At 55.4% G+C, this 25,818-nt stretch overlaps 4 protein-coding genes across 11 annotated transcripts; 2 read left to right on the top strand and 2 right to left on the bottom strand.

Moving 5' to 3' along the window:
* Window positions 1-399: 399 nt before the first annotated feature.
* On the bottom strand, window positions 400-3,749 carry LOC109454448 (uncharacterized). Of its 2 annotated transcripts, XM_088801947.1 has the most exons (8): window positions 3,241-3,749; window positions 2,771-2,878; window positions 2,566-2,628; window positions 2,244-2,332; window positions 2,066-2,146; window positions 1,315-1,473; window positions 1,086-1,222; window positions 400-534 (listed from the first exon to the last, which is right to left on the bottom strand). In XM_088801947.1, exons 1-7 carry the CDS (start codon window positions 3,732-3,734, stop codon window positions 1,113-1,115), a joined length of 1,104 nt encoding a protein of 367 aa, XP_088658073.1. In that variant the 5' UTR covers window positions 3,735-3,749; the 3' UTR covers window positions 400-534; window positions 1,086-1,112. The 2 variants fall into 2 exon arrangements, with proteins under 2 accessions (XP_088658073.1, XP_088658074.1); XM_088801948.1 differs by lacking the exon at window positions 2,066-2,146.
* A 1,070-nt stretch (window positions 3,750-4,819) lies between these two features.
* Window positions 4,820-16,587, top strand: NEURL4 (neuralized E3 ubiquitin protein ligase 4). 5 transcript variants are annotated; one of them, XM_088801945.1, is made up of 29 exons: window positions 4,830-5,126; window positions 6,038-6,482; window positions 6,699-6,764; window positions 6,917-7,215; window positions 7,383-7,494; window positions 7,586-7,674; window positions 8,183-8,255; window positions 8,407-8,671; window positions 8,920-9,101; window positions 9,420-9,505; window positions 9,611-9,785; window positions 9,883-10,081; window positions 10,173-10,249; window positions 10,387-10,465; window positions 10,816-10,991; window positions 11,077-11,208; window positions 11,623-11,768; window positions 11,881-12,105; window positions 12,204-12,302; window positions 12,386-12,547; window positions 12,750-12,914; window positions 13,479-13,637; window positions 13,965-14,144; window positions 14,270-14,357; window positions 14,456-14,563; window positions 14,711-14,855; window positions 15,000-15,112; window positions 15,193-15,358; window positions 15,907-16,587. In XM_088801945.1, the coding sequence occupies exons 1-29, from the start codon at window positions 4,845-4,847 to the stop codon at window positions 16,106-16,108; spliced, it is 4,695 nt and encodes a 1,564-aa protein (XP_088658071.1). In that variant the 5' UTR covers window positions 4,830-4,844; the 3' UTR covers window positions 16,109-16,587. The 5 variants fall into 5 exon arrangements, with proteins under 5 accessions (XP_074176738.2, XP_088658071.1, XP_074176736.2 ...); XM_074320635.2 differs by having other exon boundaries at window positions 9,627-9,789; window positions 15,907-16,585; XM_019745106.3 differs by having other exon boundaries at window positions 9,627-9,789; window positions 10,816-10,985; window positions 15,907-16,585.
* A 272-nt stretch (window positions 16,588-16,859) lies between these two features.
* Window positions 16,860-19,618, top strand: GPS2 (G protein pathway suppressor 2). 2 transcript variants are annotated; one of them, XM_019745181.3, is made up of 10 exons: window positions 16,860-17,285; window positions 17,652-17,761; window positions 17,841-17,953; window positions 18,084-18,163; window positions 18,255-18,343; window positions 18,532-18,685; window positions 18,812-18,901; window positions 18,992-19,071; window positions 19,159-19,254; window positions 19,428-19,618. In XM_019745181.3, the coding sequence occupies exons 1-10, from the start codon at window positions 17,192-17,194 to the stop codon at window positions 19,509-19,511; spliced, it is 990 nt and encodes a 329-aa protein (XP_019600740.1). In that variant the 5' UTR covers window positions 16,860-17,191; the 3' UTR covers window positions 19,512-19,618. The 2 variants fall into 2 exon arrangements, with proteins under 2 accessions (XP_019600740.1, XP_019600741.1); XM_019745182.3 differs by having other exon boundaries at window positions 18,255-18,337.
* A 214-nt stretch (window positions 19,619-19,832) lies between these two features.
* EIF5A (eukaryotic translation initiation factor 5A) lies at window positions 19,833-24,536 on the bottom strand. 2 transcript variants are annotated; one of them, XM_019745184.2, is made up of 6 exons: window positions 24,395-24,536; window positions 22,365-22,550; window positions 21,123-21,227; window positions 20,793-20,924; window positions 20,632-20,705; window positions 19,833-20,461 (listed from the first exon to the last, which is right to left on the bottom strand). In XM_019745184.2, the coding sequence occupies exons 2-5, from the start codon at window positions 22,527-22,529 to the stop codon at window positions 20,643-20,645; spliced, it is 465 nt and encodes a 154-aa protein (XP_019600743.1). In that variant the 5' UTR covers window positions 22,530-22,550; window positions 24,395-24,536; the 3' UTR covers window positions 19,833-20,461; window positions 20,632-20,642. The 2 variants fall into 2 exon arrangements, with proteins under 2 accessions (XP_019600743.1, XP_019600744.1); XM_019745185.3 differs by lacking the exon at window positions 24,395-24,536 and adding an exon at window positions 24,074-24,097 and having other exon boundaries at window positions 20,325-20,461.
* Window positions 24,537-25,818: the final 1,282 nt, after the last annotated feature.

Below are 25,818 nucleotides of genomic sequence, written 5' to 3' on the forward strand. Positions count from 1 at the left end.
TTTCTCCTTTAGTGCTTGAGTTTTGGGGCCTGGCAGATATAGGTTTAAATCATGATTCGGTCATCTAGAGGTTAGGTGACCCTGGGCAAGCTCTCTAATTCCTGTTTCCTTCCTTGGAAGATGGGGATGACAACACCTGCCTCCAGGGTTGTTGTAAGAATTAAAGATGGTGCTGATAAATTTATGGTTGACTGAATCACACCAATCATTATCATCCTGCTGCAGCTGGGCCTTCTTGGACTCCAAGGATCTTCTTGAGTCCAGTCCCCCAGACTATTCCAAACTTTCTTCTCTGCTCTGGCTTCTTGTGGTTTCCTGTATGTGAACTTCCCTCCCTCCTCCCCTCTCCTCAGTGACTGAGCAGGCCCAGTCTAGGCCCCCAATTCATAGCACCCACACTACTGCTCTTCTTTTTTATTTTCTACTCCTCTGGTGGTAAGGGCAGGAGAAGGTTGGCCCCCACCCCATCTCCAGCTGGCTACATTCTCCATTGTCTGGCTTCCTCCTGAGTCCATCGAAGCCGCAGGGATTCATCTGGAGAGAGAAGGGGTTGGGTTAGTGGTTTTCTTGCAGCAGGCATGAGATCTAGCTCATGTGACCCCCCGACTTCCTAGAACCTACCCTCAGCCCCTCTCCCTCCCTGGCCAGTGCAGGCAGCCCCTTGTCCCTGCCTGGGCTCATGTCTGCACTGGTTTTGGTTTGGGGAGTTTGGGTTGCTTCTACGTTCCCTCTCTGAGCCTTCTGGGCTTTGGCAATTCAGCCTTTTGGATGCCAGACACTAACACCAGCCATACACTGCTTGGGACCCAGTGTCTTTGGAAGACAGGGCAGTACTAGGAGTGGGGTGGGGGCAGAGAGGAGTCAGGGAGGAGGCATGGGGCCAGCACATGGTGCCAAGCTGGAGGGTGTCCCAGCCCCTTCTGAGACTCTCTGGTTCCTGTCTGTACAATGTGGGCCTTGCACACTAGGAAGGTTAGAGCCTTAGCACCTGTTGCTGATCTACTGGCTTGAAAGGAGTGGGGATTAGGGGGAATGGGAGGTTGCCAAGAGCAAGGCCCAATGAGATGGTGGCCTGGTGCCCTCACCAGGCTGTAATGGTGTCACTGTCACTGTCAGGGAGTTCTTGATGGCCTATGATCCCGAAGGGGGCTTCCTGTGTGGTCCAGCAAACGGACCTCAGTTCTTATGGAATTCTCACTCACCCGGTTCAAGCTTGTGGAGCCTGAGAGCATCATGTGATCAGGGTTAGGGCACCCATCAGTCTGTTGGTTCTCAGCCCTCCCGCCCCCCAGGCTGACCCAGTCCAGTTCTCACTGTCCCGCTCCTCATCTTCTGTGTCTTCCTCAAGCTCTGGGTGGGGACAAGACCTCAGGTATCTTCCTTTGCTATGATATTCCTTGCGTTGCAGATCAACCTCCTTGCTGAACAGGACGGTGGCCGAAACCGGGGACTGATTTCTGAAGGTAGAGGAATCTGAGGAGTCACCCAAATCTATCTGAGTCTTATGGCCACCTAGGGTATCCAGGCCCCCCAGGTGTATACTGTGACCACCACCACCACCACCATCATAGGGGAGAAGCTCAAGCCCCAGGTTCTCATCTCACTTCTATTACCTCCTCCCATTTTAGAAAACCTTCAGTGACTTTTCCATCTCCCCAGCTCTCTTGGGCTTTCTGTTCCTCCTCACCAGCCAGCCTTCCCTGGGGACTATCCTCATGGGGGACCCACCCCAGCCGCCCCTCTGTCTTCCCTGGGGTCACCTCCCAGTATTACCTCCCCCTCAGGCAGCAGGGCCCTGGGCCGATCGATGCCCCCTGAAGAAGACAGGCTGTGGTGGAAAAGGTTCTGGACTACAACTTCCTTGAGTCCCTGGGGCCCCACCATAGCTAACCCTTGGCTTCTAGGATGTGGTTCCTGGTCATCAGGCCAATCTCATCTTTGACTCCTCTGGCCGGTCCTCCTGCCGAGCCTCTCTCCGCAGGCCTGGGCCCTGGGTCCAGCATCACGCTTCGACTGCCACTGCCCATACTGACATTACCCCCATTGCTGTTCTTGTTATTATTACCCAAGTGCAGGTTTTTCTGAGTCTTGAGGAACTTTCCTTCATTGTAGTGTGCCTTGCGGCGCTTCTCAAAATCACTGGAGTCTGTGGGCCAGTTTAAGAGCTTGGCTTTCCCCGCCATGCTCTCACTAAAGAATCACTCCACCTCCCCTTTCCATTCAATCCCCACCCCTCATCTCACATGTCTTGGGAAAGTCGTCTGAAGACCCTGAGCTTCTGTTATCACTGTCCTGGAGGACCTTGGGGTAGAAATTGTCCATTGTTGCAAACCTGAATGGGAGGGAGATTAGTTGGGGGCACTGAAGGGAGAAAACAACAATGGGGGCAGATGGTAGATGGGGGCCAAGCAGGCTGACTTCCCCACCTTAGCCTTGGCCTGATGGGAACTATAGTACCTCTCATTTGGGGGGGGGGGCGAAAAAGCAGAGCGAGCTAAGACTCTAGAGTTCTGAGGTCTGAGGAAGACGCCCCACATCCCTACTGATCTCTGGCAGGACTCTCACCTCTGTGCTAGTGCCTCAGGAGTCACTGTGTGGGAGGACCCTGGAAGCAGGTTCTCATCATCTCTGCCAGGGAGAGGGGAAGCAGTGTGAGAGGGGGGTGTCAGGCAGGATCCAGTCCCTGAGGCCTCTCTGCCTCCTTCCCCATTCCCTCCTTTGAATAAGGATAAGAGTCTGGGCTAAAGGGCTAAGGCTGAAGGTTCAGCACCTGTGGTAGGGAGTGCTGGGCTCATCCACCTTCATAAATCCGTAGTCCTTGTCAGCAGGGTGGTACGTGGCCATGATATTCATTTCATCCCAGTGCTGAGACTTTTTCCTGGGGTGGCGGAAGGACACAAAAAAGGGGGAGGAATCCTAGTAACATGCTCCTCACGGTCATCCCTAATTCTTTTAGTCATTCAAAACCTTTTTCTTGTACCCCCTTGGAGTTCCAGAGGCATAGGAGGCAGGGATGGGGTCACACCTAATGATAATCACATACTAGTAGCCAGAGTTTATCTGGTACCTGCTGCTCTCCCAAAGACTTGGAAACTCAGATTTCCCACCCAACTGCCCTCACCTATTCTCACATCTAGTCCTCAAGATTCCGCTCCTTCCCACCTGGCTCCGCCCCCTCGTGTCCGGAACCCCTCCCTCTGGGCTGAGAGAGCTGCCTGCTAGCTGAGCTGCGATCCTTACTTTTCCGCACTGGGGGATTTACACATCAAAGTGGAGCAGCTATTTTTTAGGATACTCCGGGGACGATCCTCACAGGGTTTGTGGGGGTGCAAGCAAGTTGACCCGGAGAGCAGATTGCATCCTGAGTTGTGCACCCCAGGCTCCTCGGACCCAAGGCCGGACGTCCCGGATACACTGGTTCCAGGAAAGGGGGGATTAAATCCGCCAGGACGTGTGCCGGACCCAAGGCTGTGCCCCGCAACCTCCCCAGAATGCTGATTGGGCCCGGAACCGAGGACCTCTACCACCACGGAGGACCGGCTAGAACCAGGACTGCAAATTGCGATCCCCCCGGAGTGCCGGGGGCGCCCAGAACAGTGGGACAAGATTACTCCGGAGGGCAGCCTGGCGCCTTCCTCGACTCCTCTGATGCCTCCTGGCATTCCCCTGATTATCCCTCCAGGGGATTCCCGGTTGAGGCCGCCAGCAGCCCCCAGAGATTCCTGCTTCTCCATGGACCCACTAGGGGGCCACTCTCAGCTACCCCGTCCTGCCTCCCTGCTCCACATAGCTCCACCGCGGCGGGAGGGGGAAGCTTGGGCTACGGCCCTGGCCCCCTCCCGCTTTGCTCCAAGGAGTCGCGGTGGGAGGAATCAAGACTATATAGGGACCTCCGGCTGGGAGCCCCTCCAGTTGCCCCTCCCTTTTTGTCCCACCCCCAAATCTTACTTCTTTGTCTCTGGGATTTGTTCCCGCCCTTCTCCCATCACCGCCCTCATCCTAATTGTCCAATCATAGTCAGGGGTCCTGGTCTTAGGGCCAGAGGCCTTGTGACGTCAGTCCTCCAACCCTAGTGCGAGCATCGGATTTGGGCTGGGGGTTTAATAGCTCTGGGGGATCTTTTGGCTCTATCAGCGCCATTGCTTGAAACTGTCGGGGTTTGTTTGGACTTATTTGTGGCTTTAAAATCTAAGTTTGATTGGATTGGAGTTCCAGATAAGCTTGACTGGAGACATCCGTGAGCCTTTTCCCCCTAAAAGTCGGCCTGCTTTGCCTCTCACGAGAGATGTGATACAAAGTGGAGGGATTGCGACTCTGTCGCAAGACATATCCCGTCTCAGTGGTGTGGCGGGCAGAGATTTTCATTTATATATCTACCGGTTCCCACTCACACCACTTTGAAGCTTGTAGCGTGAAAAGACACCGCCTCCTTGCCGTAAAGCGAATACTTCAAGATGTCGCCTGCCTCGACGGGGGCGGGGTCGCTGGTGCCGCTGTCGTAAAGCTGAAAGTTTTAGGTGCTCGCACCCCTCCGTCGTAAAGATGCCTGCGGCAGTCGTTTCTTCCACTGTCGCAAAAGCTCCCTGCCCAAGTCTTCACCCCTCTCGGAGCCACTCCGTCACCTTGCCGTGCCGTAAAGTAAACCTTCCCGACCCCGTCGTCCTTCTGTTCCCACCGTGGTAGTCATTAATTCCCTGGCTCGGGATGCTTCAGGGCCTGGCCGTGCCGTAAAGCATATCTGCCCTCCCCCCCGCCCGAGGTCCTATTCCCTCAGGGTATCTGTGCACCGCGGTTGCCACGGTGCCGCCAAGCGCGGCTGTCGCGCGGCCCCGGCGTCAACGGCGATGGCGGCGGGGTCGGGTGGGAGTGGGGGCTCTGGGGGAGGCCCGGGGCCGGGGCCTGGTGGGGGTGGAGGCCCTACTGGGAGCGGCCCAGGACCGGGGTCTGGCGGGGGTCTGGGCAGCGGCGGGGAGCTGCACCCGCGCACTGGGCGCTTGGTGAGCCTGTCGGCCTGTGGGCGTACAGCGCGGCGGCAGCAGCCGGGCCAGGAGTTTAACCACGGGCTGGTGTTGAGCCGGGAACCCTTGCGCGATGGACGCGTCTTCACCGTCCGCATCGACCGCAAGGTGTGGACCTGGGGCCCCGGAATCAAAATATGGAGGGTGGTGGGAGGGGACCAGAGGGAGACGAGGTAGGACAGCCAGGTTAGCTCACATCACCGGGTACCAAGAGGGAACCGACAGACTTAGGACACCAGGTGACGGGCAGGAAGGGAGCATGAAACAGAAACATTTAGTCTGAAAGAGAAGGAGACAAGGAGAGCTTGAGTTTTACCAAGACCCAGGAGCAGGGAAGGGACACGGGGCCTCACTAGAACGAATAGGGAACAGAACTTACGGAACAATTTCTGGGAGATGGAAGATGGAGAGATGTCAGAGATGTGATAGGCAGAGAAGAGAGATAACCAAGGAAAGAACAGACCATTGAAGGACAAATTCAGGGTTGGGTAGGAAAGATGGGTAAGGAGAGCTACTCAGGGAGAAGGAGGTGTATGTATGTGTTTGTGTGTAATTTAGTAGAGACCAGAATTTGGAAAGAGTGAATCTGAGTGGAGCCAGAGACAGGAGAGAATTAGGCCAGGGGGAAGAAAATTATATACAAGAGCAAGGAATATGGGCACAGAGCGCTGTGAATTTGGGTGGCTGAGGAGCCACAGAGCTTAGCAAAGTTAGAGGAGGCAGGGGGCTGAAGCCAGGGAATTTGGCCATCATGTAGGGTAAAGGATTGGTATTGCAGACACTGAGTACCCACAGCACAGAGCAGAGTTGCTGGGGAGAGCAGACTAAACAATCCCTGAGACAGAGTCCAGAAAATTACTTGTGGGATTGCATCTCTGGATTAGCGTCTCATGTCTCAAGAGAAAAAGCCAATTAAGCTGTCTGAGAGGTGGGTTGAGGGGTCGCAGTGGCCTGTAAAATGTGGTTTGCCTAGTGGTGGGAGACCCATCCTGACCCTGTATCCATCACCCCTATCACAGGTCAACTCCTGGAGTGGCTCCATTGAAATTGGAGTGACGGCACTGGACCCCAGTGTGCTGGACTTCCCAAGCAGCGCCACTGGGCTGAAGGGGGGCTCGTGGGTAGTGTCGGGCTGCTCCGTGCTGAGGGATGGACGTTCTGTGCTGGAGGAGTATGGTCAGGACCTGGACCAGCTTGGCGAAGGGGACCGTGTGGGCGTGGAGCGTACGGTGGCAGGGGAGCTGCGGCTCTGGGTGAATGGGCGGGATTGTGGTGTGGCCGCCACAGGCCTGCCTGCTCGTGTCTGGGCTGTTGTGGACCTTTACGGCAAGTGCACCCAGATCACTGTGCTACCCCCTGAGCCAGGCTTTAGCTCTCCTACTCCCATTCCCACACCTCCCCTTGAGCCCTCTGCTCCCTATGAAGATTCTGCCTTGGCTGAACAGGGAACCTCTGGGGATGAAGGTGAGAACGCAGCTAGGGCAGTGGTGAGGGGTGGGACAGAGGGAATGGCTGTCGGAATGGAGGAAATGTAGTGACAAGTGACACTGGGTGTGGGCAGGGTCACTCAGACCCCTGAGTCTGTTGAGGAGAGTAGGAGCTAGAGGCGGGGTCTCCTGGCTGTGGGCCGTGCAGCAGGGGCTGAACCCTTATTCCCCTCCCATCCTGCCTGGTCCCCAGTCTTCATGGTGTCCCCAGCGCAGGCCCGGCCGGAGACGTTTCCTAACAGCCTTGAGTCGCATAATGGTGAGGGCTTCGAGGAGGTTCCGGGAAGGGGAGCGGGAAGTGAGGTGGACAGGGAGGGACTTCAGGAGAGGGGTAGGGACAGAACTGCAAGACTGAGGGTTTGAGGGTATAGAGCCTCATTTCAGCTTCCTTTTTTTGTCCTGCTACTATAGACTTTGGCAGCATGGAGCTATCTGAGGTGGTGAGCAATGCCATACTATCTGCCTACAATGGGGGCCTCCTAAATGTGAATCTGAGCTCCCCACCAGCAGGGGAAGGGCTGGGGTCTAGCTGTGCTGCCACCTCGCCCATCCTTACTTCCAACGATGCCCTGCTCTTTCACGAGAAGTGTGGAACTCTTATCAAACTCAGCAACAACAATAAGACGGCCGAGCGTCGTCGGCCCCTGGATGAATTCAACAATGGGGTTGTCATGACCAACCGCCCGCTCCGAGACAATGAAATGTTTGAGGTGTGCAAGATCCTGGGGTCTGGCTGGCACCTCACCCTCTGGGAGCTAAAGATGGGGCTTGATCCCTGATGTTGGAAGGGTGGAGACTGGGAATTAGCCAAGGGCTAAGGGTCCTTTCTCTGCATTTACATTCCCTGCCTCTCCCTTCTGCTAATGTTCCACTCAAGATCCGCATCGACAAGCTCGTAGATAAGTGGTCCGGCTCCATTGAGATTGGTGTCACTACCCACAACCCCAACAATTTGGAATATCCAGCCACCATGACCAACCTACAGTCAGGTATCAGCCACTGGCATGGTGGGGACAAGGAGCTGGGGTCGCTGAGTTCAAGGAAACCCATACCCTAACCAGGGTGTTCCCTCTCCCCTAGGCACCATCATGATGAGCGGCTGTGGGATTCTGACCAATGGCAAAGGCACCCGCCGGGAATACTGCGAATTCAGTCTGGATGAGCTGCAGGTGAGCGTGGGGCACAGCCTGGGCCACTCTCCCGGGGAGTCCTGGTATGCTGCATCCTTGCCTGGGCACTGCAGTCTCCTCTGTGACTTAGAGCAAGGTCCTGTATCTTTTGTCTGAAGATTCCTTCTGAGAAGGCAGGGTTCCCCAACAGGCACTAAGATTTTAGAGTCAATGGGTTCAGTTCCCCTTACTGTTTGGCCATTTGTGGTAGTGACCTGAGGCAAGATTATCCCTTTTCAGAGAATGTCTAAAAAGAGCGTGTTAGGAGTGTCTTGTAGATTGTTGTGAGGGTTAAACAAGTTGATGGTTATAAGATGACTTAACTCAGTGCTTTCTTTGCATCGAGCATTCATGGTGGTCTGAGACTCATGAGAACTTTTTGGAGCAGTTCCCCTGTGACCTGGGATGGGGGGAAGGCTCCAGTACTGCTCTGTTCTCACAGTCCCCACAACTGTCTGGAGCCTGATTGTGGATGGATTCCAGACTATTATTTTTCTATTTTGAATAGGAGGGCGACCACATTGGTCTCACGAGGAAGTCCAACTCTGCCCTCCACTTCTTCATTAATGGCATTGATCAGGGTAAGGGGAAGCTCAGAGAGGGCTGGTGGGCCAGGGATTCCAGTGAGTGTGGTCTGAACCGCACCTTCCTGCCTCTTTGATGCTCGTCCTTCCTCTACTTGACTCTTCTCCCCTCACCACCACCCCATTCCTGTGCCCTCCACCCCCATAGGTGTGGCTACCCCATTGACACCCCCAGTGGTTTATGGTGTGGTGGACTTGTATGGGATGGCAGTGAAGGTGACCATCGTCCACAACAACAACCACAGTGACCGTCTACGCCGGAACAATGCTATTCTGCGGGCGCTGTCCCCTGAGGGTGCTCTCCGCCGTGCTGTTCCTGCTGCCCAGGCAGAACCTGAGCGCCTGCTCTTCCACCCCAACTGTGGGCAGAAAGCAGCCATCACCCACGAGGGACGCACTGCCCTGAGGCCCCAGTATGGCCCATGGGGTGGGGAGAAGCCTGCAGAAGGGGCTCTAATGGAATTGGGGGGAGGGTGGGGAAGTGGGAGGTAGAGGGTGTCTGGCCTGGGACATCCTGGACAGGAAAGGGGGTGGCCTTCTGGTGTGTGAAGTTTATGTGGTGAACTTGGGGCGGTGGGTGTCGGGCAGGCATTGCGGGGCTCAGCCCTGGCACTCTCCGAGAGCGTGTGAGGGTCTGAGTCCCCACTTGCTGTGCCCTCAGTGCCACTGATGACTTCAATCATGGCGTGGTGCTGAGCAGCAGGGCCCTGCGGGACGGGGAGGTGTTCCAGGTGCGCATCGACAAGATGGTGGACAAGTGGGCCGGCTCCATTGAGATTGGGGTCACCACCCACAATCCTGCCTACCTCCAGCTGCCCTCCACCATGACCAACTTGCGCTCTGGTGAGCTCCTAAGAAGGGCAGGGCCAGGACGGAGTCCTAGGGAGGAAGCTGTCCCCACTGCCCTGACACTTGTTCTCCAGCCCCTTTTTCACTTATCACACTTGTGACGACTGATTCAGTGGCCGAGGAGTGACTTGTGGACAGGGCCTGTGGCTGGCTTGGGAACAGCAGAGTTTTCTTGCCCTGTTCTGGGAGAAAGCCAACTGTCAGAGAAGAGGCAGGCTGGGCTAATGGCTTTGGGGACTTATGTGAGGACTGCCATATAAAGGAGAGGGGTCCTGGCTTCCCCCTCATGTCCTCTGCCACTCATCCCCCTAGGGACCTGGATGATGACCGGGAATGGGGTGATGCACAATGGGACAACCATCTTGGACGAATATGGGCACAACCTGGACCGCCTCAAGGTGGGAGAGTGGGTGTGCTGCCAGGTCTGAGCAGTGGGGGGTAGGCAAGGTGGGGCTGCTGTAGGACCAGCCCAGGCAGGGACTCTGCCTGACTCCTCACTCCAGCCCCCCTTCTTCCAAGGCAGGGGACACGGTAGGTGTGGTGCGGCGGGAGGATGGTACTCTCCACTTCTTTGTCAATGGGATGACTCAGGGCCCTGCTGCCTGGAATGTGCCCCCGGGTGTCTATGCTGTCGTGGATCTCTACGGCCAGGCGGCGCAGGCCACCATTGTGGACGACGTGGGTGAGGGCCCGGCTGGGCTGGGGCAGGAAGGTGGGGTGGCCTCGGGGGCTCAGAGACAACCGTAGGCCTAATGGGTGATGTCCACTGTTGCAGAGGTGCCCCCAATCCCTGAGCCACTCCCTGAGGGCAATAACCAGGTGTCTCCAAGCTCCCCATCATCAGGGGCTGGGGGCTCTGACCTGCGTTTCCACCAGCTGCATGGCAGTAATGCAGTCATCACTAATGGAGGTCGTACTGCGCTCCGCCACAACTGCCGCAGCGAGTTCAATGACGCCATTGTCATTTCCAACCGGTCAGTGTCTGGACTTGCGTAACCCCACTTTCTTACTGCCCAGCCTCAGCCACACAGTAAGGGCTTCTCTGACCACCACTCTCTCTGGCAGGGCCTTGCGGGATGGGGAGCTGTTTGAAATTGTCATTCAGAAAATGGTGGACCGCTGGTCAGGCTCCATTGAGGCTGGTGAGGGGCACCTGTGTGTGTGTGTGTGTGTGTGTGCGCGCGTGCGTGTGTGCAAGCAGGTGTGCACATGCGCACTGAGGGAGGTGCTGGCTGTGTATAGCTGGGGGCTTGGCTCTGACCTACCCGTCTTCTCCCAGGAGTGACTGCTATTCGGCCAGAGGACCTTGAATTCCCCAACACTATGACGGACATTGACTACGATACGTGGATGCTGAGGTTGGCCTGCGTGCTTTGGGGGACCAGCTGGGCAGGGCTGGGTGGAGCTGGCTGGGATGGGGCCTGTGGTGGCCGTGGACAATGACAAACCTAGGGGATCTGGCTGCCTCTTCTCCAGTTCTGGGAATCCCCTCTCCCTTTCCACAGGGCTCAACCCTCCTTCCTTTCAGGGTTCTTACTGCTCTTCCCTGGCGGATATTCCAGGGACATAGGAGACAGGATTGGGTCTCAGACCTCAGATAGAGATCCCAGTCCATGGCACTGACAGGTTCTTACAGGCAGAGACTGAGCAGGGACCTGTGTGGGGAGGACGCTGGGAGGCTGACCTGCCCCGTTTCCCATCCCCCCAGTGGCACTGCCATCATGCAAGATGGTAACACGATGCGCAACAACTACGGGTGTGACCTTGACGCACTGGGCACAGGTGCACGCATCGGCATGATGCGAACTGCCAAGGGCGATTTGCACTATTTCATCAACGGCCAGGACCAAGGCGCTGCCTGCTCAGGCTTGCCTCCGGGTAAAGGTGACTACTCTGTGGCTTTCAATCTGCCACTCAGCCTGGCCCACCCTGGGCTATCAAGTTCCTGACTTCTTCCTTTCCTACCCAGAGGTGTATGCAGTAGTGGATCTCTATGGCCAGTGTGTCCAAGTGTCCATCACCAATGCCACCGGCCCCATGGACAACAGCCTGGCAACCAGCAACACCGCCACTGAGAAGTCATTCCCCCTGCACTCCCCAGGTTCCACCAGCAGGGAGGGAGGGTGTGCTCTGCTGGCCTGCTGTGGGCCTGAGGGATACAGCTTCCAGGTCAGGGAAGCTGTTCAAAGACAGGCTGGCTGCAGCAACTACAGGCAAAGGGGAGGGAACAACCCATGGTGGGAAGCAGCCAAGAAGAGGGCAGGAGGTTACTCCTGGTACACAGGGCCTGGACACTTCTCTGCCACCAAGGGTCCAGGACACCACAAACGGGACATATCAGATTTGGGGATGAGTCTGTGGTGAAAAGAGACCTCTGACACAGAGGTCTTGAAGGCGTAATGGCAGATGGGACCTCTATGTTAACTTCCTGTTTCACCTGAAAGCTTTGCTCTATATCCTATCTGAAGCTTGTTGCCCCAATCCTACCCCTACCTCTGACGCTATCTTTCCACAGTGGCTGGCGTGGCTCACCGATTCCACAGTACTTGCGGCAAGAACGTCACTCTGGAGGAGGATGGCGCGAGGGCGGTGCGTGCAGCTGGTTATGCACATGGCCTCGTCTTCAGCACCAAGGAGCTCAAGACTGAGGAAGTCTTTGAGGTGGGCTGTGGATGTAACAAAGGAGGCTGCCAGGCCCTTCACAACAGGGCCAGACTGCCTCCTACCCTCCCGTCCCCAGCTGATGCCAGCTAATATCTTCTTTCTCACACAGGTGAAAGTAGAAGAGCTGGATGAGAAGTGGGCAGGTTCCCTCCGGCTAGGGCTGACCACACTAGCGCCAGGGGAGATGGGGTCTGGAGCAGTCAGTGGCCCTGGGCTGCCTCCCTCCCTGCCAGAGCTCCGGACTAAGACCACCTGGATGGTGTCCAGCTGTGAAGTGAGGCGTGACGGGCAGCTCCAGAGGATGAACTATGGCCGGAATCTAGAGAGGCTAGGGGTGAAGCACTTGGATCCAGGGACAAGGGATGGGGTTGGGAGTGGGAGTGGCAGGGAGAGGGGGGCTGAGCATCTGTCCTTGTCTCACCTTGGTTCTAGGTGGGGAGCCGTGTGGGCATTCGGCGGGGGGCAGATGACACGATGCACATCCTGGTAGATGGAGAGGATATGGGGCCTGCAGCCACTGGCATTGCCAAGGTAGATCCAAGACTTGACTTGGGTTCTGGGAGTGAGATTGAGGTCTTCCACTCATCAACTTCCTCGGTCTTTTGTGCCCCCAGAATGTGTGGGCTGTGTTGGATCTGTACGGGCCAGTTCGGAGTGTGTCTATTGTCAGCTCCACGAGGCTGGAGGAGCCAGAAGGTACCCAGCCTCCATCCCCCAGCTCAGACACCGGAAGTGAGGGCGAGGAGGACGACGAGGGCGAGGAGCATGGCCTGGGAGTAAGAGGCTGCGGCAGGGCCCTCTGGGCACATGGATGAGTGGTGGGTGGGCCATTGGCCACCAGGTCATTTTGGGGTTCTCTGATCCTGTCCTGGATGGGCGGAGGCTTATGTGCAAGCTCTGTGTGAGCTTGCCACTCCACTGGGATGACTTGGGCCTCACCTGGGCAAACCCAGTAGCTCAATCTCTCCTCCATACCAGGGCCAAGATCAAGTGGCCATTATGCCTACAGCCCTCGAGTTCCTGGAAAACCATGGGAAGAATATCCTCTTGTCCAATGGGAACCGCACAGCTACACGGGTGGCCAGCTACAATCAGGGCATTGTTGTCGTCAGCCAGCCCCTAGTGCCCCAGCTTCTGGTCCAGGTGGGCCTCAGCTCCTTATCCCCAGCAACTCGCTCAGGTGACCCAGGGCCAATCCTCTCGGAGCAAGGTTTTTCCAGGTTGAGGGCATAGCGGAAGGCAAGCCCCTTGGATGAGCTTCCTGGGCTTTTGTTCATACTTTGTGGTGGGAGTTGCTGGTTGGTAACAAGTAAGCGCCCACCTGATGACTGTAGCGAGGGAAACAGTAGGGGAGAGCTGGGGGAGTCCAGGGAAGCCACCAGATCCTATACGTGGGCGCAGGGAGGGCTTTCCAGAGGGGGGGCCTTTCTGCTGCAAGTTAAGAGATGTTAGTGTTCGCCAGGGGAAGGAAGTCGCTAGGGACAAGAATCCTTACAGAGTCAACAACAAAACCAAGGCTGAAAGAGGGGAAGAAACAACTGAATTTGCAGTTTCCAGGCCTTCAAGCATCAGAAGGGGCAGCATTCCAGGCCACATTCTGGGAGGTGTCATCTTCCCTCCCTGGCTGGGGTGAGGAGCATAGGTCTGCTGGGTGGGTGGCCTCTTCCCAAGAGGCCATGACTGGGGAATAGTTGCCTTCTTCCCCAGGTGCGGATAGATTTCCTGAACCGGCAGTGGACATCTTCCCTTGTTCTGGGAGTCATCACCTGCCCACCTGAGAGGCTAAACTTCCCTGCTTCTGCCTGTGCCCTCAAACGGGCAGCCTGGCTGCTCCGGGGCCATGGGGTCTTCCACAATGGCCTCAAGGTGGGTAGGGAGCAGAGAGACGGGAGGGGTCCTGAGCTCGGGAGGTAGGATCACAGGTATAGTGGGTGGACTCACACAAGGCTGTGAGTGTCATTACCTGGACAGTCTTGGGCTTACTGCCTCTTATCGCCCTGCCATCGAGGACGTTGCAGTGGTAGGAAAGAGGAGGCGAAGTCTAGGTCATTGAAGCAGTGGGTGGAGCCCAGGCAGTGGGCAAGTATGAAAGCAAAGCCCAGGGGTTGGCGACCTGAAACAGGGTGAAGGGCAGGGGTGGCTGCTTCTGGTGGGAGTCTGGTCTCTGGGAAGACAGTAGGTCTTTCCTCCTAGATTTGTGAGAAGTTTGGGCCAAATCTGGACACATGTCCTGAAGGCACCATCCTGGGACTGCGGCTAGACAGCTCTGGGGGGCTGCACCTCCTTGTCAATGGAATGGACCAGGGGGTGGCTGTGCCAGATGTCCCCCAGCCCTGCCATGCGCTTGTGGACCTCTATGGGCAGTGTGAGCAGGTTAGTGGCAATGGAGGTAGGGAGGAGGGGGTGCCTGGGAGATGGCTGTCCAAGTAAAGGGGAGGTCTGTGGGCCAAGGAGGGGCTCAGCAGGCCCTAGAGGCTGACCACCTCTCTTTTCTGCAGGTGACAATTGTGAACCCTGAACCAGGGCCTACCAGTGGGAAGAGTGTTGGAACCCAAGGGGACATGGAGAAAGCCGACATGGTGGATGGTGAGCCAGCCCAAAGGGACCAGGATCCTACCCCACCCCACCCCATACTTCTAGCCCCATTTACGATCACCTGTGCCCCCTCTGTTCTGTTCCCTCAGGGATCAAGGAGAGTGTGTGTTGGGGTCCACCGCCTGCTGCCAGCCCTCTCAAGAGTTGCGAGTACCATGCTCTTTGCTCCCGTTTCCAAGAACTGCTGCTGCTTCCTGGTGAGTTCCCAGCCCCCCAGAACTTGCCTCATTGCCTGGCCCAGTGCAGGGCCATGCCCAGACTCCTGGAGACCAGTTGGAAGAAGGCTGTGTGGTTGAGACGCAGGGTGGGAGCCACAGCACAAAGTACCACTCATTCTCCCACAGAGGATTATTTCATGCCTCCACCGAAGCGTAGCTTGTGCTACTGTGAGTCTTGCCGGAAGCTACGAGGGGATGAGGCCCACAGGCGCCGTGGGGAGCCCCCCCGGGAATACGCCCTGCCCTTTGGCTGGTGCAGGTTCAACCTCAGGTATGGATGGGACAGTCATATGTGTCTCCCTTACTGTTCTTCAGAAAGGAGGGTCTCAAGAGGGTGCGTGGAAGAAGTGACAGAACTTTTATCTAGGGGATGACCTTGGGGAGCCCGTGACCTTTGTCCTTTCTGCCCACCTAGGGTGAATCCCCGCCTGGAGGCTGGGACACTAACCAAGAAGTGGCACATGGCGTATCATGGGAGCAACGTGGCAGCTGTCCGGAGGGTGCTGGACCGAGGAGAGCTGGGAGCAGGTACCGTAGCTCCAGCAGAGTCAAGGCAGGCTGGGCCTGTGGGCTGTAGCAGGCCTACCCTGACCCTGCTCTCCTCACAGGCACTGCCTCCATCCTGAGCTGCCGGCCGTTGAAGGGAGACCCTGGAGGAGGGTTTGAGGAGCCTGGCGAGAACTGCGCACCTTCTCGGGAGGAGCAGCCCCCTCCAGTGCTGCTTTCTCCCTCCCTCCAATATGCTGGGGCTGAGACCCTGGCATCCAAAGTGCAGTGAGTACACGGGGCAGGGGGGGAGGGGAGGGCCACTTGGGTCTCCATGATTTGCCCTCCCTCTCCCTACCTGGTTTTGCTAGTTCCTCAGTTTCCACCCCAGCCCTTTCCTCACACATTCCTTGAATAAATAATCTCATGCTATCTCAGTGAAAAAAGGGAACCTTTCTTTTGTATAACTTATATTTTTCTCTCTAGAATGTTTATGCATAATATTCAGTATATTTAAAGGTGACAAGTGATATTATGGAAACAGAAAAAGTGAAGTGGGGTAAATGGATCAAATGTGCAGTTGGAGCAGGTATATTAAATAGGGTAGTCAGGGTAGACATCAAGGTGAGATTTGAGCAGACTGGAGAAGGAGATGAGGGAGTTAGCTGAGGCGGCATTGGGAGGAGAACCATTTGGAATAAAGAGCTAGAGCCAACTCCCTACAAGGTGGGAGTGATTCCTAGGAACAGGGAGGCTAGTGCAGTGTTGCAGTTAGCAAGGGGAAGACGTGACAGGCCAAAGGCCTCACTGCCCTATTTCTGCTTCTTGCCTGACAGATTCCGGGACCCCAAATCCCAGCGGACACACCAGGCCCAGGTGGCATTCCAGGTGTGTGTGCGCCCTGGCTCCTATACCCCTGGCCCTCCTGCTGCCCTCAGAGAACCTCCTGACCCTCACTTCAGCCTAGCCGAACTTGAATGGGTAACCAAGGAGAAGGGGGCCACACTCCTCTATGCCCTGCTGGTACGGGTAGAATGAAGGGTGAGACCTCACTACTACAAGCACAGTTGGGCCATGGGCCCATGGACTCTTGAGTGATGACTGCCTCCACCTCATTCCAGTGACCCACGGCATGCGCGGTGCTCAGTTTGGCGGATGCACAAGAGTATGTAGGCAGGCTCTCAGATTTAGATGGGAGTGGAGCACATCTCCATATCCAGGGCCCTTGAACACTCTCTGAGGTGAGGGAGCTTGTGAAGAGCCCGGCTCCAGGCCCTGGGTAACCCCTCCTCGTGCACTGATTTGGGGAACACGACTCCCTATGACTCCCTCCCCTGTATCATTTAATTTATTTCCGTTTTGTTCCTCATTACTGTGAATCCCAGAGGAGTCTCCTTGTGCCCCCCATGAAGCTGCTTTTTCCGGGAGCCACCGGGCGGGAGCGGGGAAGGTGGGGCCCTCTGTACAGTTGTTATGACTGATTTCTAAGGAGCCAATAAACACGGTCTCAAAGCACCCGCCTCGCCTGTCTCTCACGCGCCCTTCGGGGATCCCCGACAGGCCCCGTTAGGGACCCACGGGGTAACCATTGCTAGCTCTGAGCGTCTCGAGGCTGGCGCCAGGACAAGAAGCAGCGCCGGGGGGTGGACGGCGTGGGGCCGGCGTAGCGAAAGGTTTTGGACTTCACAGGCACCCGTCCCCTTCGCTTCCGGCTTTTCTTCCCCGCCCAATCCGCGAGGGCTACAGCTCTGACCCCGGAAGGATTAATTCCAGTTGCCGGATGTGACGCAGTAGCCAAAGTGCGCAGTAGGCCGCGGAGAAAGCGTAGAGAAGGCGGGTAGGAAGGGGCTGGCGGCCGGACTGGCCGGGGAGAGGACGCGAGTGTCGAGACCTGAGACCCCTGCCCCGCCCGCGCGCGCGTACGCGCCGAAGACGAGGCGGGTGAACGGGCCAGGCCGGGCGGCAGGCTCCGGACACGTGATCGGGGCGGCGAGCGGGCTTCCGCCTTTGCGGACCCGGCGCGATCCACCCTGAGCGCCCGCCTTCTCGCAGGCCTGGTCCGAGGTCTGGCAGTCTGCAGCAGAGCCAGGCACCCACAGTTCGAGCGTCTCCAGCAGCACCATGCCTGCGCTCCTGGAGCGCCCCAAGCTTTCCAACGCCATGGCAAGGGCGTTGCACCGGCACATCATGATGGAGCGGGAGCGCAAGCGGCAAGGTGAGTTGGGGCCAAAGCGGGAGGACAGTCACCCAGGGCGGCACCGCTATCCCAGGGCTGACCCCCATCCCCGGGCAGACCAGTACACTGGCGGCCGAAGCTAAAGGAGGGGTGGAACAGTCCTGTTGTGGTGGGACTTTAAATCGCCAGTTCTAAACTGTAAAACTCTTCAGCTGGGAAGGACCTTGGAGAGCACCTAATGAAACGTCCCTCTCCCTCTACCCTATTGCAGTGATGGGAGAGGCCTGCCCTCTCAAGAGCAGAAAGGAGCACTGGGATAACCAGCTTTTGCTGGTCTTCAATCCCTAACGTTCTAATTATTTTAACCACCCTGCCACTTCATCATTTTGCCTAACTCTCCTCCAGAGGAAGAAGAGGTGGACAAGATGATGGAACAGAAGATGAAAGAAGAGCAGGAGAGAAGAAAGAAAAAGGAGATGGAGGAGAGAATGTCACTAGAAGAGACCAAAGAACAAGTATGTAGTCCCTTGATTTCTCCCAGTTCTTTCTTCCTTTGTCTCTCCTGCCTTTATCTCCTCTCCCCTCCTTTCTCAGATCCTGAAGTTGCAAGAGAAGCTTTTGGCCCTACAGGAAGAGAAGCACCAGCTTTTCCTGCAGCTCAAGAAAGTTTTACATGAGGAAGAAAAACGGAGGCGAAAGGAGCAGAGGTGGGATTGGAGAGCTAAAATTAAAATTGGGGGCAAAGTATAACTAGGATCACGTAACAAAAGATCAGTGTTTAATGGCAAAAGAGGGGGCACTTCTCCTTGATTTTGACCTGTCTTTCTTTCACTCCAGTGACCTGACCACTCTGACATCAGCTGCATACCCACAGGGCCTGACTGTTCACACAGGAACTCATCTCCTCAGTATGCAAGGTGAGGATTAAAGAAACCACTGGTCAGAATGGGCCCTCCTAGGACTTGTAGACTCCCATTTCAGCATCACAAAGCCCCTCTTCCTCTCTAGGGAGCCCTGGAGGACACACTCGCCCAGGTACCCTCATGGCAGCTGACAGAGCCAAACAGATGTTCGGACCCCAAGTGCTTACAGTAAGAGTAGGATTGGGTGTCTGGCCCATTTTTCCGCTACTACTTCCACCCAGACCCAGACATCCTTACTAAACCAATATTCAAGTCATGAATGTAACATAGATTTAACTGTATAGGGAAAAACGGAGCATACACAAATCAGTTGCTACTTTCAAGGAGTTTCCAGATAGTAAGGTGTCATCCTCCCTCTTTAGACCCGGCACTACGTGGGCTCAGCAGCTGCTTTCGCAGGGACCCCAGAGCATGGGCAATTCCAAGGCAGCCCAGGCGGTGCCTATGGGACTGCTCAGCCCCCACCTCACTATGGACCCACTCAACCCGCCTATAGTCCTAGTCAGCAGCTCAGAGGTGAGTGGTGGGAAAAGGTGGGGTGGGGGGGCAGGGGAGACACTTTCCTCAAGGCACAGAGGGAGTATTTGTTATAAACAGACTAAAAGGAGATTCTAATGACTGTGCCTCTCCTGCCTTTCTCAGCACCTTCAGCGTTTCCTGCAGTACAGTACCTGTCTCAGCCACAGCCACAGCCCTATGCCGTGCACAGCCACTTTCAGCCCACTCAGACAGGTGATTATACCCTATGCAGGGGCCCTAGTTCCATGGGTCCTCCCTTCCCCCGTCACTAACTCATTTCACACACCCTTCTTCCCCACTTAGGGTTCCTCCAGCCTGGCAGTGCTCTGTCCTTACAAAAGCAAATGGAACATGCTAACCAGCAAACTGGCTTCTCTGACTCAGTGAGTGTGGAGCCTTGGGAGGTCAGGGGAAGGGCTATGCTAGGGGGAGCCCCAGGCTGCCTCAGGTCTTGACTCTGTTCTCTGCAGTCCTCCCTGCGCCCCATGCATCCCCAAGCTCTGCATCCAGCCCCTGGACTCCTTCCCTCCCCCCAGCTCTCCGTGCAGATGCAAACAGCAGGAAAGGTAAGGATGGTAATCATACCTGTCACAATCCTTACACTATGGGAGAAAACAGAATTGGGTAGGACAGGTGGCCCAGTCCTGTTTTTTCCCCCTTCTTCCTTTGGGGTACTTCTAAGGGTGTAAGGAAGGGAAGAGTATGCACACTGACAAAACCCTTCTTCCACCACCACCAGTCAAGCTTTGCAGCTACCAGCCAACCGGGCCCTCGGCTCCCTTTCATCCAGCACAGCCAGAACACGCGATTCTACCACAAGTGACCATCAAATTTTATCATCCGCCTCATTCCCAACCCCCCCCCCCCCACCATGGGCGAAGGTCCCGTGTGCTGTAGTAGTCCCAGGCCAATAAAATCTACCTGCCATTACCTTTGGCTGCTTGTTTGTGTTGCCTCCCACCTGGACTAGGCCAGGGCTGCTTGGATGGTGGGGGGTGGCTAGCAAGTCCATTGTAAATCAGTGGGACAGTGGGCTGTAAAGAACTCAGCGACACAGTTCAATCTATAACCTATTTCTGGTTTTCAAATTTACCTTTTAAGTCAGCAAATACCCATTTATTCAAAGAAGCATCCAAGTTGGGGCTTCATATTAAACTTGTAGTTTTATTCAGGTTTGATTTTAACAAATGTGTCGGGGAGAGAGCCCACAGGAAAGGGTGATGCCCATAGGGGCAGGGCCCTCCCAGATGCCTGAGGAGGGAGCAGGTCCCCTCCCCTCTCCTCCTCTTCTCTCCCCAGCTAAAGGGATTTGGGGAGAGATATGGGTAGGGGAGGGGGCTGGTCCCCAGTCTGTGGGGGTGGTGCTTGGGATAAAGGGCTATGGGGAACAAGGGACCAGACTGAGGATGAGTGGGGGAAGGGCACAGGACCATTTGCCAGAATCCACAGCTCTCTGATTCCAGAATTTAAAAAAAAAAAAAAAAAAAAAAAAAAATACTAAACCACAAGCAGCACCCACCCCTTCTCCCCTACCAGGGCTGTAGTGCGAGGGGAGAAGAGGAGGGCAGCTTCACCAAGGCCATGGCTCACTCCTGGCCAAGGGAGCAGGGTGAAGGGCAGGGGCTCCCCGACAGATTGAAGGGGTGGGGAAAACCAAAATAAAACGTCAAATAAATCGTATAGGAGTCCAGCCAAGTGCCCCGCCAGAGGTGGGCCAGGCTGGGGCAGGGGGCCTCTGCAGGCGCCAGGATCACTGCTGCCACCACCGCCACCCTGGGTAGGAGAAAGAAACCAGGTAAGACAGGAAAACACCTTCAACAGGAAAAAGAGTGAGGACAATGCTGGGGCCAGAAAGTAAGCCTAGAAGAATTAAAACTAAAGCAACTCTTTGATGGGGACAACAAAGTGTGTGGAAGAGGCTGAGGGGAGTTTGTCACACTCACCTGGGAGCCAGTTATTTTGCCATAGCCTTGATTGCAACAGCTGCCTCCTCTGTCATGGCAGACAGCACCGTAATCTGGAGGAACAAGTGAGAGAGTCAGAAATCTGAGCTCAGAGATGAAGCACAAAGAGGAAAGCTGGGCACGAGTGGGGGACTATATACCAGGATCTCCTCTCCACAGTCATACTTCTGCTCAATCTCCTTGCCAAGGTCTCCCTCAGGCAGACGAAGGTCCTCTCGCACCTCCCCGCTATCCTGGAGCAGTGATAGATACCCATCCTGGATGCCAATCAGCTGGGGGCAGATAGGGAAGGAAGCTGAAGGTTGAGGATAAGAGGTCTGATAGACAAACGGGTGGCAAACTACCAACACCAAATACCCTCTCCTGCCATTTCCCTCCTCTCGCAGCACAAGTTCTTCTGGTCAATCTGTATTGCCCTCACCACCCCACACCCAAACACTAACCCATCTAGACCCAGACCATCTACATACCTGGAAATCATTCCTTTTGATGTTGGGAACATCCATATTATGAGTTGATGGACAGATATCTTCATATTTCTTCCCAGTAAAGATGTCAATACCAACCAGGTGGACCTGTGTGTATGCATCACATCAAAAGAGAAACCCAACCAAACTAGAATGGAGGAGATAAAGGCTCAAGTTGTGCCTGCTGGTAAGGGAAATCAAACTACATTGTATGGGCAAAGAGTAGGGAAATTGGAAATGAACCATGAAGTCAAGAAAGAAATACTAAAGCCTCTAAAAGAACTGGAGGCCAAAAGATCACCACTGAGATTGGGGTTGGTAACACAAGGGAAACTAGGCCAGGCTTAGAGCAGTCAGTTACTTACATTGACAAATAAGAGACTAAGAGCCTAAAGGAGTAGGAGTCGTCTAGATAAAAATTTAGAAGAGTTTTCTGGACAACAGCTTAAAAGGCTGAAAACTTGGGAAGTAAGGAAGGTAGAAAGGAAAGAGCTAAGAAAACAGGAAGAACTGAGAAAGGAAGACAGCTAAAAATTTAAAAAATGATTTGGGGGAGACCAGAAAGAACTAAGCAATTAGGAAACAAGGAAATCAGAAGAACACAGAAGGATCTGAGACATGAGGGGATAACCTAGGATGAATGCCAAGCCAACAGAAGATAGAAAAACTGATGAGGGAATAAAATCACGAGAAATCCAGAAAGGATGAACCAGGTTGAATTGAGGAAAAAGAAAAGTCTAAAGTGATAAGGAAAGCACTAACAAGAAATGTTAGGACCCAAGAAAGCAAGGAGACACTCAAGGAGCTCCAGGAAAGGGAGCAGAGAAGTGATTTGGAAAGTCAGAGGTACAGTGGCCCTCTCTAGGGAAGGCTGCATTCTGTGTTAGGATTGGAGAAACCATGGGCAAAACAAAGAGCACCTACAAAGATTCAAGGGAATAAAGACAGAAAAATTGAAAGCCAGGAATAAGGAGGAGAAGCTGAATAGCCGGAGCATAAAGGACCACCAACAGATGTTAGAGATGGGGAGAGGTGTTACCAGAGAATGATGGTGGAAGAGGCTCAAGGCTGGAGAGCAAGTGTAGTTGAAAGGTATCCAGGGCTGAGTGCTGAACACAAGGGATTAGATGGTAGGTAAGAAAAGAGCTAAAGTACAGAGCTAGGATTGATGACAGCTTGCTGCCAGGAGCCCCATGGACATGGGAGGTGTGGGAAAGGCAAGATGTGGAGAGGTGAAATTCTAACCTTGGCGTGGCCGTGCTTGCCAGTCTTGGAGGTGGACATCTCCACGATCTTACATGGCCGGCCTTTGAGCACCACAAAGCCATTCTTACGTAATGCTGAGCACTGCATTGGGAAGGTGGCTGAGGCCCCTGCATCTCCTGTCTCGAAGTCCAAATCATCTGCCATTTTAAGAGGCTTCGATTCCAACTAGAGTCAAGAAGAGAACTGGGGTCAGTAAGAACGGGAGGTTAACAGGGCCTCCAATTTATCCCACTCCTCTGGAAACACTGCGTCATTTTCTTCCCAGCTGTTTATGTCCAAGTTCCTAGACTAAATACTGACTGGAATCACAAATACTTAAAAAACTAGTGTATTGGGGAAAATAAGCTGGGTCCCCACCCCAAATGAAAGCAAAGGGTAGCTTGGGAAAGGAAGTCTCAGGGCATCAGGATGCTAAATATCTGAGGTGGGCAAAGGCCTAATCCCTGGGAGGGGGAGGACTCAGGTGTTACTAGCCACTGAAACCAACCACCCCTCTTCCCCGTACATAACCAGGGCTATAATTAGGTGAGCAGCAATGAGCAAGCAAAAGGGCGGGGCTAATGTGGAGGGGAGAAGGGAGGGTGGAGACGAGAGGACAGGGCCCCACCCGGCTGTTACACCCCCCCACCCTATCCACACACAAGCCATAGTCATTGGTACAGGAAACCACAAGGCCTCTTTGGGGGATTCCCGCCTCTCCAACATGCATTTGCAGATGCAGCCGAAGGGGAGAAAATAAAGTTGTTTTCTAACTGTTCCCCCCGCCCGACAAACACGTCGATCTCGTTTCCCAAAGGGAACCCAGGAACCCAGCCTCTTCTCGAGGGCCCTCCCACTTTTCCCAAGATGCATCAGTCCAGTAGGGTTTTCAGGCCGGGCCTTGTAAGTCCGTAGAAAGTGGGGATTGGGGAATGACAATAAAATGAAAGCAAAAGGCTGGTAGTAGTGAGTAGTATAACTTATACTAGGCTAGTAGAGTTAAGGACTCTAAAACCAGGAACTCCCAAAACTGGCACATCGAGGAAGACAGTGACAAGGTGAAGAGCACCTATCACAGCAGGGAACTCTTTTGCCCGGGACTTTAAGCTGCTGTCGGCATGACTGAGAAGAGTTGGGTTCCTGTCCAATCGCCCTCAATTTCCCCATTTCTCTAGCCTTCCGGCACGGAAGAGTGCCACTTACACCTGGCTGGCCCCTTCACTTCACGCGAGGATTGGGGGTAAAGCCCCAAGGGCCCATGAGGTGGAGGAAGGCTAACATATGCCTGCACCGGGATCTCCCGGGTGATCAGGATCCGGGCCACAGGCTTCTCCCACTCTTCAAAATTCCAAGCTCCCTTAGGCGCCCGCGAGGACTTGCTGTCAGCCGCGCTGAGGGTTGCCGGCTCCCGCCCACCATGTGGCCGCCCGGGGCTTCCGGTGGCCCGGACCTGGGGGGAGGGGTCCCCGCGCTGCCATGCGGGCCCCGTCTACGCTCGGCCATGCGGCCTCCGACCCCGAGGGCAGGATCCCGTGGGGGTACTTCCGGTGCCGCGGCTGCCCCCTCCTCAAAGGCCGCGCCAGGCCGAAGCTACGCCGCTTCCCACCCCTCCGCCGGCCGCCGGCCCCCCCCAAATGCCCTCTCACCGAATAGCCCCCTCCCCCACCTCACGTGGCCGCGCGGCTCCCGGTTCTCAACGGCCAAGGTACCTTTGCCTCCGCGGGCCGATCTAGCCCCCGGCCCTCGCCCCGGCGTGGCCGCCCAGCGGCCTCTCCCGCGTGGCGGCCTCGCGGCTCGCCGTCCCCCGCCCTGCGTCGCTCCAACGTCACCCGTCAGGCCCCAACCGTCACCCCGCGCGCCAACCCGAGCGCGCGCCCGCGCCTTCCCGCACCTCACAGTGCTCACTGACCGGACCCCGTGCAGCGGCCGCTGCCGCTCCCCATTACCCCCTCCCCGACCCCCACGCAGTTCCATCTCTACTCCCAGGCCAGAGCCAGGGTTCCGCGCACGCGCTCCCCGCCCGTTCTCACCTCGCGCGAACGCACTGACTTGACCCCGTCCGCTCGCCGCGAGCCCAACCGCTGCCTCCGAGCCCACTGCCGCCGCCGCCGCCTCTACCGCCGCCGCCGCTGCTGCACACGGGTCTTAGTACGCAGGCGCCGACTCCCCACTGACCAACCAAGCAGCCCTGTGACAGCCGCGCAAGCGTGCTATCTAGCTCCGCCGCCCTCCACCCCCGCACTGCGCAAGCGCACAGACCCTCCGCGAGCTCCACCCTCCCTCCCACCTACCCATCCAATGACGCGCTACGTGATCCCGCCCCTCACAGATCTTGAGTTCTGCCCACCAGTAGGCAACGCGCAGGCGCACCCGGTGTTTTAATCCCTTCAACCTCCTCTTTCCTCCCCGTGATAGACCATTAGCTCTACCGGACAGTCCTTGCGCCTGCGCAATAAGGAGCCCTATACTCAACACCCTCTAAGAAAACGCCTCGGCCTCAGGGCGCATGCGTGTTGGGAATCCTGACCGCCCCTTCCACCTCAGACGTCGTCTGTACGCCGGATGTTGAAAAGACCACGCCACTGTATCGCTTGTCTCGTCTAAACGCATGCGTCATAGGAAACGCCCCACCTTGGCTTTAACAGGACTTTACTCACACGTTTCAGAAAACTTGCGTTGTGGGGTGGGCCCCTTGTTTCAAAACCCATCCCCCCGATTACACACATGCGCGCGAGACATTTTCCGCTCCACTCTTCTCATTGCGCTGCTGTGGTCGGGTTACCACCCATCTCAGCTTCACTTCTTTAAGCTGTACGTTCCTGCTGTACCATAGAGTTTCACCCGGAAAGAGCGGTCCTATCCCAGCCACCATCTTGTTTAAATCCTTGGTCCGTATTGGTCCCTACGGTTTCCATAGAGGCCATTCTACCTCTACCTGAGTACACTTACTTGTGATTCCCCCCCCCCCAACTGTTCTCTGTGGTCACCTAAACAATTGTCTGCGAGCACCCTTATAAAAAAAATTATAAGAAAAAATGGTATGTTAAATTCCACGAACGTTCTCTAAATCATAGAAGATGACCATGAAGCTGGAAGCAAGCGCTCTTGAAATGTATTTCTCTGGCCCTCCTTCTAGAGAGGAAAGCTTCTTTCCCTGAAACTTTGTAGTCTTACTTCAGTTCCTAGGTTTCCAGCACTACCTTCACAGCTACCTTGTTTGCTTCAATAAGCTAGGTGGACAACAGTATTGTGGAGCAAGCTGAGCAACTAAATATCTGCGGTTAGAATCCAAAACCCTGACTCTGGTTCTTGTTTTAAGAATTCTGTGATACGATGTGAACTGCAAACATCAGCTTGAATTAATACATTTATGTAGCACATTATACTGTCACCCCCAGCTCCTTCCTCTCAATTTTCTGAAATTTCTGCCCTTTCCTTTGTAAAACAAACAAAC

This window comes from Rhinolophus sinicus, chromosome 12 (genome assembly GCF_057876585.1).
Source record: "Rhinolophus sinicus isolate RSI-liver-muscle chromosome 12, RSI-T2T, whole genome shotgun sequence".
NCBI classification, from domain to species: Eukaryota; Metazoa; Chordata; class Mammalia; order Chiroptera; family Rhinolophidae; genus Rhinolophus; species Rhinolophus sinicus.